The following is a 14,423-nucleotide window of genomic DNA, read 5'->3' as shown; positions in this document are numbered from 1 at the left end:
CAAGCTGCTTGTAGACACAGGGTTGCAAGTTGTGTGTAGCTATTTATTTGTAATTTTCTCCTTCCTCCTCTAAAAATTACAGAAGGTTTAAGGAACTAGAGTATGGAGTGGTACTACAGAGCAGCCAGTCTTTTGCACGAGGTAGGCTTAATTAAAAAATCCTGTTTTTTGAGCATGTCTCACCTTTTGGTGTTTAATTTTTCTTTTAACACACCATCAGTTTGACACCACCCCCCAGTTACCTTTTATTGCAGTAGTACCATGGCAGAGGTTCCCGTATCACAGGAAGACTTGCTTGCTCTCCAGCCTCACAGCAAACAAGGTGTTCTCTGTAGCAGGGTTGTAGCTGGGGTGCCTTCCTGAAGTCTAGGATGGAGATCCAGAATTGTTCAACTCTTCTGACTTCTCCTTTTGATGCATATGAGAACTTGTATGTGCCTAAGTAACTGCACCTTTAGGGGCCATATTAAATAAATGGAACAGGGCTCTTGGAAAAACAGAGCACCTGTAGGAATTCTGTTTTAAAGAGCCTCTGTATAGGAAGAAGGTTCAAGTCTGAAGCTGGACCTCTGCCAAGTGATCTGCAGATTTAGATCAGGAAAAGGATGGGTTATCCTAGGGGACTGTTTCTTTCCTGCAATTTCCCTTAAATAGTGATGCTCTGTGCCCTTAAATAGTGATAACCATTAGCTGTGGCAGAAAAATGGCAGATGTTTGTGGTGAGTCTTCCTAGCAAGTGTTTGCTGCTCTCCTGGACAGAATTACCAAGCCTAACATCTGCCTTGCATTTCAGTAAACTAGATCAAAGGGGTTTCACTTGGTTGCTAATGGATAGGATGCTCCTATGCTCATTCAGTAGGCAGAAGAAATAGCAGAATAAAACCCAGGTGTTAACACAAGATATAATGTATAAATCTTAAAGTATCCATTAATAAAGTCTAAAGTTATGTAAGTTGTTTTCTGTGTGGAAAGGTTTATCACAACTGTATCTGGACTGAGTCAGATAATGGTACAGTATCACAGGCTGTGTTTTTTGGACTGCATCACTGTTGCATTCAGATTGTGGCTGCTGTTTTATAATTCCAGTGATAACGTAGGAATCCGTGCTGGGCAGGAAAAGAGGGATCTGAGATGAGTGTGTGGTTTTGTAAAGGGAGATGAAAATACCAGGTGGTATTTTTGTGATGGGTATCTGATCTTTCAGGTTGATGTTTACAATAAAACACCAGCAACTTTTGAAAAAGACGATGGAGTTGTGCCCGTGGTGTTGAAGCACTTTGGCAGTTCTAAAAATTTCAAATTCTTGTCAGAACATTTATAAATTAGATTGTTGTAGTAAGCATTTTTTTTTTTCTCACAATGAGAGAGGTTTTTGATGAACAGGTAAGGTCTATTTTCATGATGGTGTAATTCAATGACAAAAAAGGAAATAGTTTCTCGTTCTCCCACCCTCCATCCAGAGGAACAATATATATTTATCACAGTGTCTATGACTTTTTCTAGCATTTTACAGTTACATGTAAATATCTTTACTGAGCCTGAACTTCCATGCTGTTAAATATAGTGTGTGTGTGTGTGTAAGTACTTTACCACGTACACAATAAACTGCTTTTGCACTGGAAAAAGTTACAGCTGATAAGATGGACAAAGAAATCAGTGTTGTATTCCGCAGGGGGAATTAAAGCACAAAGGGATTTAAGGACAGGCAGGAAGCCTGTTGGCAGAGCCAAGACCTGAGTACTTGTGCAAATGCCCCTGCCACAGGCCAAACTGCTTGAGTTGGAGGGAAGCCTGCTCTTTCACTCCGCTATTTCCTGTTCGACTGGGAAAAGAGACTGAAAAGGCTGGACAGAGGGAAGGAAAAGTAATCCTGGCTGTGAAGCTGTGGCCTCTTAACAAGAGGGAAGAAATTTTCCCAAACGAACTGACAAATGGCTTTTTTTTTTTCCTCCTCTTTGATTTGAATGGGATAATGTCGCTGAAGTAATCCTAATGTCACAGTAGAGGTTTCTGTGCAGTTGATCAGCATAATGCACTTCCCTTCGCTTGTGTTTCCTGTGTGCAGAAAGCCAATCAGCTGACATTTATTCAATATTCTTTAAGAGAAAACACATGCAGAAGAAGCCTTGCATTATTGGAGCAAAACCCTAGATTTATTTTCAGATATTTCTTCCTTGAATCCTCTTTCTGCCTTTTCTTATTGAAATTAATCTTTGGAATTTTGTGGAGATTTCGGAACAGAGGCGCTCATTATTTTTGCAGGAAACATTCAGTTATGAATTTTATTTCATGATTTTTTTTCACCTTAAATGCAGGTCTTGGGTGCTGCACATCAGATGTAGCAGCAATTTAATAAAACAGAATTGGTACAGACAATGGCACAGACAATAGCACAGACAATACAAGTTGTAGGTGGGCCAGTTTCTGTAAGGAAAACATGCCAAATATGAGGCACTGTATATCTGCAGTTCATAGTGAAGATGGTAGCAAATAGATACCACAGAACTGAGCGTCCTGTGTTTTACTATTCAGAAACTTGCTTAAAAACTGTCCTGACCTACTTGTTGAAAGCAATTTTATGTGTAAATAACAGTACTCTTTTTAATAAGTCCATTTTGTACCTGCATCTGCTGTAATTGTTTTGATGAAGTCCTGAAGTTTTCTGTCTACTGGGGAGGCATCTTTGCTTGTGTGCATGGCAAGTCTTAAATGGAAATTGAGCAGATGAGTTTTTTCAGCATTTATAAAGTCAATTGTTCTATAGCGAAAAGCAGCTGTTGGCCATAATGGTCCTATTTAAGTTCAGTCTCTTCCTCTTTCATTAAATCAGTGGTATTTTTAAAGGCTATTTTTAAATTGTGCTGTGCAAGAAGATAATTTTCTTGTGGTTTTGGCACTGGTTATGAACCAATGGGAATTTAATGTTAGTATTCTAAGTTTAGGCTAATGTTTTATAGTACAAGCAGTATTCTTTTAGTGAGTTGTTTGTTGATATTGATGTTTGTGGACTCTGACTTTAATAAGTGGTGATTTTATTTATTCAAAACCTTTTTTTTCTTTTTAAATTACCAAAAATTTTTATTCATGTCTCTTTTTCCTTGACCACACTCCCCTGGAGTTTCTGAAGTTTCCAAGATTAGTTTAGATTCCTGATGATGATATTAAATATTGACCATTTCGGACACTTGCAGATCAGGAAGTACTTACTGTACCAGTAAGACATGATAAACCATTTTATGAGCTTTTTATTCCTAAAAGGTGTAGCTTGTTCCTCCCTCCACCTCTGCTCCAGTCAGAGTTGGTCCTGGCCTGTCCATTGTAGTCTAAGCCAAATGCAAACACTGCTTACCAGAAGTTATTTAAGGTTAAAAACAAACAAAAGTAATTTATCAGTGATGTTTCCTTAAATTTGCAAGCGTAGCATTGCATGCTGTCCCTGGAGGTTTACTGGATTTTTTTTCCATGTCACTTGGAGACTTGGCATATATTTCACTTTCCCAAATTATTCAACCCCAAAGCATAACAGACAATTTACTGTAGTTTAAAACAACTCTTTTTTTGTTTCCTTCTGCAATTCAGATCCTGATTGGGTTAAGAAAGGGCAGCTTCATACTCTTGAAGTTCATATTGCCAAAACTTCATTCCTGTTAGAATGCCCCCATTATCTTTAAAATTGAAGTATTTATTACTGTAAAAGGGACGTTATCACACAATAAAGAGATTGTAGTTACAATGTCAAATACGTATTTGCTATCAACAACTGTCCTAGTTGCATATAATTAATTCAATGAAAAGTCAAGGATACTGATATAACTGGGCCTTGTGCTAACTATTCACTAGCATTGAATCGTATGCATTAAAGGAGAGTTCAATGATTGCCAGCTGTTTGTCAGGATCAAAAGAAATCTGACAGCCAGCATGCTTCTATCTTGATTTGTATGTGATACATAGAAAGGTTGTAACATAACAAAGTCCCAAGCCATCACTGTTGATAATAAATGTCTGCCACTTATGGTGTCTGGTTGGATGTACTCCATGCAACAGTTTTTCTTCTTGGCACTAGCGCAAAAATTATGTATTTTCATTCCAGAAGAAAATACCGTCATGTGTCTGGTACGCATATTTGTATGTACACGTGTGAGTCTTATGATAAAATATGATATACTCAGGCTGCTAAATAGGGTATATTTCAGTGCCTTAAAAGCTCTTTATAGTAACTTTTCATCTTTCTTAAATAAATTTTGACTTTGAAGCCAGCAAAAGAGATAGTTGAGAAGGCCTTGCACGGAAGGCTTGTTGCAATAACTAATCTGAAGAGAGATGATGCAACTGAGGGAGGGAGGGAGACAAGAGGAGAAAGATGTTGATCAAATCACCGGTATTCCAGTGCACTGGCTATGCCTTTTGAAAACAGTTTCTCTGCTTTGGAGAGATGGTGTAGTACTTGAAGGCATTGATGATTGCAAGGTCCTTCTGCACTTCGGGGCTAGGATCTTGTAAATTCCTGCATCAGCTGATGCAGTGTGCGCTTGGACTCTCCAAAGCTTTGATCTTCACCGGAGTAGCAATTACATACCTCATATGCACAAGTGTTATTTATATTTCAGCCTGGTATTGTAACCAAAGAGGAATGAAAGAGTTATTTGTGTTTAAAGGGTCTAAATAAATGGCTCCAAAAATTATCAAGAAAACAGGTGAGACGAAACCGAATATAGTTATATTTTTAACTGAATGAAAAGAAAAGTAGCCTCACTGACATAAACCTGTAAACCTTAACTTGTTTAAAAAAAAAAAAAGGTTTAAATGCTTTTTTTCTAGTATGGATGAGCTATAACTAATAGTGTAATTTTTGAGAACTTAAGTTCCGTGATTCTTTATCTGAGTTAGAAATAAGCTTTAAAACTTTAGTTGCTGCTTAAGAATCAGTAAGTGTTGTACCTTAGTAGATAACTAGTCCTGGTTTTATATGATCCTCCGTGGTTTCTTAGAGGCAGGACTCCTGCTACAACCTTTGTGTGTGCTTCTAACACAGTACAGCTGCTAATGTAAGATTTCACAGTGAGTGGCCTAACTTCCCTGCTCTGTAAGTACTCTCCTTCAACTCTTTGAATGTTTTCTTGTGACTTCTAATGGAGTATTGAAGTACGTTTTGAACTGTTTCAGTGATCTGTTTTCATGCTTGAAGTAAATGATTCTTATCTGTTATATAAACAGGTTCAACCCCAAATATGTTCATATTGCAACAATTTGGACAGCATTTTGGTATGCCTGAGCTGCAAGTATAAGGCATTTTAGCTAAGTTTTAGACCAAAACTTCCCCTTTCTCCCATCTGTAATGGAAGTCCTATACTGAGGACTTGTATGAATCAGGATTTACTGTATTTGAACTGGAACCTGGCTGTTTCAGAGTGAGCATACCTTAAACAATAACAGTTGTCTTAGTGCCCTCTCATGATTTCTTCAGAAAGACGTTGTTTTATTCACTGTTAGCAGAGCTGGAAGGTAATAAATTTGTTTCACAAATCACCATGGGATATGTACCAGATACAGCTGGGCGAGTACAGAAACAAGGCATAGCAAAGACAGTTAAGGCTTTACTGAAAGAAACATTCTTGCATGGAACAAACTAAACAGTGCCACTCACGTAGAGCAGTCACATACGGAAGACACAGTCTTTTCGGCTAAATGGCTTACTCTCTGCAGGAAGCTAAATCCAACTCATGTTCTTTGACAAGAACACGTTCTTATTGTCTTGAAGTTTAATTTCAAAAGCAAGACTTGGGAGAATCCAAGAAGAATCTTTCATTTTCTTCTTTTCCTTATGATCAACAAACCCTGTGATTTCATTCATTATATTCTGAAATACGCTAGTACATGTGTCTCGAAGTGATTAATCATAGCACATTTTGTATAATGTGCAGCTATTGATGCTGACAGATATTTGGACTAATGCCTCTGATATTAGCACAGAAAAAGCTGTAATTTTGGTTATTTCTTTAAACAAGTCATAAATTCATTGCTATGCTTTGCTTCTCCATTTATCTGCGGTACACTAAAACTAAGAGGCTTTTCTGACTAAATTGAGACTTTCAACTAAAGTAATTGTAATTTCTCCTCACAAAATTGGGGAGGGTAGCTTATCAGAACAAATACAAAATAGTCCAATTCAGCTTTTAGTAGGATTTCAGTAAATACATTTTGAAATTCTAATTCATTATCATTGTAGGGTTATGGCATTGTCTTTGGAATTACCCAGTTTTGTTTGTAGTAATATATCTTCTCTCAAGGTCCAGTTCAAGAAGGGCTCTTTTGAAACACGTTTGAATTGAAGCATCTGAATAGCCCTGTATATTTAATGGAGAGTAAACGTAACAGAGCGTAGCGTAACTGGGACTTTGGAGTTCAGTGCTCTTCTTTCAAAGAGTGCAGTGTAGCTGGAGAGATACAGAGCACCATAATTGGCACAGTTAGAACTTCCACAGCAATTTAGGCCAAGATCCCAAGGAGATTGCTGGACACTAATAAGAACATCCCACTATTTTTACTTACACTTTACCTGTAGGAATATTGGACCATAAAAATGTTAAATGAGTTACACAATGCCATGCAAAAGTTTCAACGACAAAGCTACAAATAAAATGAGGTTCTTCCAAGTTTCTAACTTTATGCGGCGTAGCTAGTGCTGCTATCCCAAAGGTTTGCCAGCTTGTAAAGATTTTGTGTTATAAATAGATCAATTCCCTAAAGATCTGTTACGAACCTTCAGAAAGAAAGGTATTTCTTAATGAGGAAATTTTTGTAGTATTAAGATACTTTTCAGGGCTACATTTATTTCAGTTTTAAGAGGTTCTACCATATGAAATACAGGTTTCTAAACCAAAATGGAGTACACAAGCTGCTTATAGGCCACTTCTGTGTATACCATGAGACATGCAAAATTCCTGATTTTGTGAGATATTGATACTCTGAAGGGAAGGGAGCACACACTCGCCTTGTTCCTGTTACTTCCAAGATAATACTCCCTATATTTTCTTATTCCTTTCCTTTATATTGCTTGACTCCAATCCCATCCTGTTTGTTGCCAAGTCCTGCCCTTTGGACTCCAGATCTACAAAATGTCTGCCTTTTACACTTCTCTCACTGAGGTTCTTCGTTCTCCATTTTGACCCAATGTAATGGTTTCCTGTGTTTTGACTTCCAAACTCAACCTTTCTTTTATCTTTCCCACTAATTTCTTGCTCCCAATGGACATGACTCCCACCTTTCATCCCTTAACTCTACCCAGTTTGGCTCCATCACCCTTTTTCTTATCAGTCCTAATTTCTTTTCTTTCTTTCCCTTCACTGTTACTGGTTCTTAGTAGTTGTAATTTTGCCTAGTTGTTCCCCAGCCTTCTCTCAGTCTTCAGATCTGGCTCTTGCTGTTTTGAACTTAGCTCAGATTCTTCCCTTCTTCCTGTGTTCACATTCCCAGCCACTGAAAGTCATTGAGCTGCTCACTCAAGAGGAGCTTCCTCTTTCTTCTGCTCTGAATTTAAGTGTTTTGTCTTAGGCATGTTCTGGCTCACAGCAGTCCAGTTTGGAAGCTCAGTGAAAGTCCTTCTCAGCTCATGAGCTGGAGCATGTCCAGAGCAGGAAGAATATACAAGAGAATTAGCTGTTGAATGATAGAATATCTCAAGTTGGAAGGGAAGGATCATCAAGTCCAACTACTGAAATCTTAGTCTCTACTGAGTATGTAGCAATTGCAATCTCTTATCCTGATTTCCTGAAGAAATACAATTTTGCAGTGGTTGTCTGTTTCTGGCCCACATTTCCCAGTAATTTTTGAACAAACTGGCTAGGTTGAACCAGATTTGAAAGAGGGGTGGAGATCTTGGATATTAGGTTCCCAGAAGTTTTGCGTGCTAGCTGGGTAGGGAAGGTACCCTAATAGTGCTTCTACTGAAGGAAAGTTCAAGGTTCACTGGAGGCCTTGGGGAAACAGTTGCGGTGGCTCAAGGACTCTGTTACGATCATTTCGCATGATGAGCAACTGGTATCTGTAACTGGTGAGTCTTTATTGGCCTGCATGCTCATTTGAGTTCTGAGTGCCTGTCTTGTCCTTGGTGTATAGATTTACTGTCAGCGATTACTTAAGCAGATTTCTGAACTCATGAGACTGATCTGTAGGCTGTACAATGTCAAGGAACTTACAGCCTGTGTTGATGGATGATTCATGCCAAGAATCAGTTACAGTGATTTGCAGTGCAGTCATTAATGCTCAGATGCTTTTCCAAATAACTTTATTGAAGAAAAACACATTAATCTGTTATAAAGGTCAGCACCATATTTACAGCATCACTTTCTTCAGTACAACCTCACTGAGAACAGGGGGATTGCAGTGGTATTACTGAAAAGAAATGTCAGAATCGCTGTTTAAGATGTACCTTGCTCAATGTTTATCACTGTACTCTAAAACAATGGCATGATTATGGTCAAGTGTTGCATGCTGTTCAGCTCCAGGTGTTAGACATGATTGCCTGTTTAGTTAGCAGGCTGTCACAACTATTGCAGGGTCCCTGGAACAAATCAACAGTCAGTTTAGAAGCAGAAACTATGCCGGGACAGTATAGGGACACACCGCATACTGTCCACATGTGGCCAAATTCAATCAAGTTATAACTTGCGAAAAAGAGTGAATTAGGAGCAATGGAAGATTCAGAACTGTTGTGAAAGAGAACTCTGAAACAAATACAGGGTCAAGTTCCACAGCTCTTACTCATGTAAGAAATCCCACTGCATTTAGTTCTGCTGAATCCCACCAATCAAGTAAAATAAAAAGCAACAGAGCTAATTGCACAGATTGAATAAATATCGCAATTACTATTTTTAAGTGGAGCTTCCATATAGAAGAAGGGCTGTAAGTAAAAACAGATGTTGAAGCACTGCTCCAAGCAACCTCTGAGAAAACTCAACCCCCAGCTTAATCCCTGCTTTTGTATTTTCCCACAACTCAGAAGGCAAGCCTCATGGACAAAGTGCTGCCTGTGATCTTATTTTATACTTTCCAATACGTACATGATTTATAAGGAACATTTTTCTCTCAGTTTTAGTTGTGGAATCAGGAAACATTTAGATCTGAAGAGCATAACAGAATAACTGCTTTAGTAAAAGCTCTGGGAGGATTTTTAGTGGTAATTCCATTCTGCTGCTGGAAAGAAGAAACTTTCCTCTCCCCTTACCACATCAAATACAACTTTTCCTACTTACCTACAAGGTTCAGAACCCACATTGTAATTGTTCTTTTGTTTTTTTTCACCTTTCTTTTGCCTGGTGCTTTGAAGGTACAGCTTTCAGTTCTTGCCTAGCCCATTTTAAGCCCCCTCTGATGCTAACGCTCAGGCTATTAAAGTTCCTGGTGCTAAACTTTCCTCTTCTCCTCTTTTCTCTTAAACTGTGCACTTTCATAGTGGCACCTTAAAATTGACATGTTCATGTGCTTCTTCTGTACTATTCATTTAAGCCCCTTCTCTGTCTTTTTGTGCGTTGCTGTGTTCTTTATACAAGTTCTAAACCAATGTGATGGCAAATATTTTGTTTCCATGTCCCTCTATATAGGAATATCTGTGAAAGTAGTGTGATAATATTCTTAATTTCACCATAACTTTTAACCATCACACTATGTCAGTTATTTTTTTCACTCCTCCTTCAATTATGCACCACTGATGTATTTTGCTATTACATACTTTAGTTTTTCTGCCTTTAAAAGTTGACCTTTTTATGGTATATTGTTCCTCATAAGGAATTACTAGCTAGCTGTATTGCAACCAAACTAGGACTTCTTTGTGTATACTCTGGACTTTGTGCTTTCATTTTATTATTCAAGACTATAATTAGTTGTTCCTAATAATAAACAATACAGCTAAGGAAGGATATGTAAGGTCACTCACTGCCTCCTGTGGACTCCTGGAGCTGGGTCTTCCTCTTGCCCACCCCTTGGAGGCCAGCCCTGTGTGCCTCAAGCCCTGGAGGTGTCTCCATCCCACACTGATGGATGGGGCAGCTGCATTCCCCTTTGTGGGTTCAACCAGGCATGAGTCTTGGTCTGCATCCTAACAGTACAGCTGCTGGCAGGGACAGAGGATACAGGACGCTGATGGAGCCACGCATGTGGGCTGCCGTAGAAGCCTCTGCCTTCAGCAGCACCCACGTACAACGCTAGCACCACATACAAAACATAAGCATAGGCAGTCAGGTCCCCTTTTTCCTATCCAGCTGGTTGGGGTTCAAGTTGGCTGGTGAAAATGCATGCCCCATAACTCTCCAGGTCTAGGAATGTGCACATGCCTGTCTGCAGGTCCCTCAGATACCAGCATGGGCCTATCTAATACTCTTGCCTGGAGCCTGAGCACTATTAACTGCTGGGCAGGTCTTTTGCTTGCCTGGTAGCCCAGCTTGCTGCTCACTAGCAAATGTGCCTGTGCTCACAAGCCCCCTTGTGCTGAGTCCCTCAGCTACCACCCTGGGCCCTCCATCCATTTAATATTCCTGGCTGGGCTGTGGATCTCCTGTTCACTGGCACATCCCGTTCGAAGTTCACCAGCAAATTGCACAAGTGCACATCAACATGTACTGTGTCAAGAGAAAATGTCAGCCCTCCAAACCCCTCTTTTCCCATTACCCTCTTGGCCAGCAGCTGGCACCCGGGCCCTCAGCTCTGATGCTGAGACCCTCACTTGCTTCACCCCAGTAGCTGGCACCTGGAACCCAGGCCCTCTGACCCGTGGTCCCCTCTTTAGCTGCTGATACTGAGACAGTCAGCCTGCTCCAGTTCCCTTAGTAGCTGGTACATAGACCCTACGGCACGCAGTCCCACTCCAGTTGCTGTCACTTACTCCCACTCCCTCCACTTGCTGGCGCTGCTGGTGCAATGCCTGCTCACCTTCTGGCTCCATCACCAGCCCCAAACTTGCTCCAGTCTCACCAGCTGCTGGCATCTGGTCCTTACAGCACATGCGTGGGGTAGAGTGTGTGGTTACATGGGAACATCAAGAAATTATTTAATAAGAAAATAACATTGGCTGTGGTGGTCAGGTATGGGGCTCAGTCAGACAAGCGTACTGATCTGCTGCTTCTGTGAGACCAGCCACTTCTGCGCTCCTTCCTCTTCCCCAGTCCCCTTCCCTTAAATGTACCTTAATAAGCTTTGCATAGCCCTGCAGCCACACCTCAAGTATCCCAAATCTTTCTGTTCCTCTTATTTCCCCTGGCTTGTTGCTTAGCAAGTCCGGCTTGGCCCTCTCCAAAGCTACACGTCAGTTTCTTCGTGGCCCATCAGAGACGGCCTGGAGACTCTGCCTCTGTTGGCCCTTGCCAAGTCTGTTTGTGTCTGTGTGTTTTGTTTATGACTTTCAGTGTTACTTATGGCTCTCTTTGAATTGAGAAGGTCCTTGATCTGATAACCTGAATGAAGCAGATGTTCCCACATTCTACATACCTTTACACATATAGGCAGGGTAGTCAAGTTCTTCTAAATGGGGATATTATTGATTCTTCAGATGAAAATTAGCTTCTTGTCTCAGTTTGAGTTGAAGTACAATCTGAAAATAAAAGTCTCAGGAGGGGGATTTTAATCTCTTCTGGGCAGTTTAGATGGAGTGGTAATAACTATGAAGTTCATTTTTCTATTGAATTGTATATCAAATTAATACATTTATCTGTCTGGTGGAGAACCAAATGACCTGGTAACGGAAATCCTATGCATCATTCTATATACCTTAGTTAGTTTCCTGTGTGAATGGCAAAATCATTAATAGTTGCAACATTTCTTTTGAAAGGCTAATGCTGTGTTAAGGGCTTGGCGGCCTGCCTACTTGAACCTTTTGATCCAATGTGCACTTCCTAGAAAACTTTGCCAGGTGTCTTTTCAGTTGGTCTGTGGCAAGGCTTTGATGTTCTGAGAACATGGCCACAATTTGGGGCAGCTGTGTCCTCCGAAAAGGAAAGGGGAAGCAGAATGAACTATTATCCCGGCCTTGCAATGTGAGTAGTCTAGCTGTCATGGCCCAACTTCTGCAGCCGCAGCGAGACCAATGTGAGGTTTGGAAGCCACTGACGGTGGTAGCCATACCTGGCTCTGTGTTAGGAGCAGCAGAAGGCACATCACTGTGTGTGTGCCATGAACAGAAATGCATTTTAACATTTGGTGGCATTGCTTACTGACCAAATGGGTCAGAAAGGAGCATTGCCTGGGTGAAGTATAGCTTGCAGACTATGGGTTAGGCTTTGGTTTTGACCTGTAATTCTCTTGTCTAATGCTCCTGTTGATGTCATTGCTTCAAAGAGATGCTTTTCTGCTAGATTTATAGTGAGGACTGTAAAAATACGGGTGGTTGGGGAAAGAGGATCCTCAAGAATTTATACGTCTTTTATTTTAAGCATAAAATAAGAGAAGGCAGGCAGGAAATCACAGTTAAACAGTGCTCAGTTTGTGTTTGGCATACCAGTGTCTGGACGATCTGATGGGCGAATGCTGGACACTTAACATTGTGCCTGATAAATTAGAAATACAAATGCTATGAAGCTCATTGTTCACATGGTGTTATTAAAGCTGAAAGCTCTACAAGTAATGCAGACTGTTTCTAGGGAGGTATGTTACTCATGGACTGTTCTGTCTCTATTGGTCTTTCCAGGTGTTCCAGGACCTTGGCACTTCTGTGTTGTCAGGTGCATTTAGAGGATACAACATCTGCCTTTTTGCATATGGACAAACAGGTTCAGGAAAAACTTACACAATGATGGGAACACCTGTGAGTTACACCATTTGTTTTACACTTAGAGTTGAGGGTGGGATGTAGAAACGTTTTATTCTTAAACTGGGATTATGGTGCTGGTTTAGCAGAATGCTCGTGTATGTTTTTTCTTGGTGTTTTTTATATATAAAATAAGAGACAAGCCTTTAGCCTTAGGTAAATAACATAGCATCGGCTAAAAAAAATAGTGAACGTGGTGGTGTTGAAATATTTCTTATTTCTTTATTTTACCGTGTGTGAAACTTATTGCTGACTTAGAAGACATACTTAGAAGTATTTCTTCTCATGGATTTTTTTGGCAATTTTAGCCATGCTGAAATTAAATTATGTTCACAAATAAATCTGGATACAATTCAAAGGAATACTTTTATAACAAGCTTCATTATCTACTTGAGACATTTATCTGTTGCAGAAGCTATACTTTGGCCTGTGAAAACTAATATTTGCTTTGCTTCCAGCTTTGAAATGAATTGAATGGTGTTTTTAGAAACCGTTGCATGTTAAGTTACTTGGCTACCAGGAACCTCTTAGAGTGCCCTTTACCCTTGATACTCAGTTTGATGGGAGTCAGTTGAGAAATTCCTGTGTTTGGCTGCAACGCAAGGCAATTTGATCTCTATCCATAAATATTATTGGTTGTTGGTTAAGTGTGAGTTGCCTGTTAAAAGGAGAAATTCTATTTAATGTTTTTTTGAGTGGGCAGCTATTTACTTCCCCTATGCTAATTCAGTTTATAAAGTGAAATACAAATAAAATTTGTTCAAGCTCCAGAGATACAAAAAGACTGTTCTGGCATGGTTTGTGCTTTTGACAAGAGTTTGGGTTTATTTATTTATTTTTAATCCATAGACATCACCAATTGGATTTTGTCAGATCATGACCTGATTCTCTGTTTTGTTTTAAATCAAGCTTAACTTCTTGAAATGTTAAAATAAAAGTTAATGAGAGATAAACTAGGCCATTTGTATTAAATTATTTTGGAAATATTTTAGCAATTCAGAATAGCCAACTCTTGAAATTATCATTATTTCTTTCTAAGAAAATTGCCAGGTTGTCATGTTTCTTAGATATTTCTGGCTTATAAAGTGATTTCTTTCTCTAATGAAATCCTGCTTTGATTTAATCTTTAGTAATGTGTATTCACTGTGAAACAGTGTTCATAACTAGGAAGAATCAAGTGTCTAAACTGAACTTTTGTCTGTGGTAGTATATTTACTTGAGGAATCCAGAATTTCTCTGTACCTGCAACCCTCTTCAAGCATACCCTTTAAAAGCCTTTCATGCTCTTCAGCAAGGAGATTCCACCTAAGCGTGAGATTCTCTCTCAGGGTGCTGCAGTCGCCAAAGTGTGAGCAATCATGTCAGACAGTTTGTTACACAAAAGCATAGTACTACTTCAGTGCTATGTAGCCCGTTGAGGCAAATTTTAAATTGGGTAGTTTGAGTGTTTTTAGCAGCTCGTATCTTTTCTCTGACAGACCAGATTTATAACTCTAGAACAGAAAGTTCTGTGATGCCATAGCACAAAATAAAGTAAGTAGAATAAGGAAAAATAAAATACCAGTAACCGATCAAACTAGTCTGTATTGTCCTGGCTTTACCTACATTGAAACACCCCTGACAAAGGCCT

General features: G+C 39.6%; 1 protein-coding gene across 2 annotated transcripts in view; it reads left to right on the top strand.

The window, feature by feature from the left end:
• Nucleotides 1–14,423, top strand: part of STARD9 (StAR related lipid transfer domain containing 9) — a 108,735-nt gene that overhangs the window by 35,879 nt on the left and 58,433 nt on the right. For both annotated transcript variants that reach the window (XM_050710853.1, XM_050710851.1), the window contains exon 4: nucleotides 12,674–12,790. In XM_050710853.1, coding sequence (XP_050566810.1) covers nucleotides 12,674–12,790 — 117 coding nt within the window. The remainder of the gene's footprint in view (nucleotides 1–12,673; nucleotides 12,791–14,423) is intronic.

The sequence above is a fragment of the Cygnus atratus genome, chromosome 5, assembly GCF_013377495.2.
Source record: "Cygnus atratus isolate AKBS03 ecotype Queensland, Australia chromosome 5, CAtr_DNAZoo_HiC_assembly, whole genome shotgun sequence".
NCBI classification, from domain to species: Eukaryota; Metazoa; Chordata; class Aves; order Anseriformes; family Anatidae; genus Cygnus; species Cygnus atratus.
Note: the sequence above shows the minus strand (reverse complement) of the source record. Positions and strands in the feature narration are given on the sequence as shown.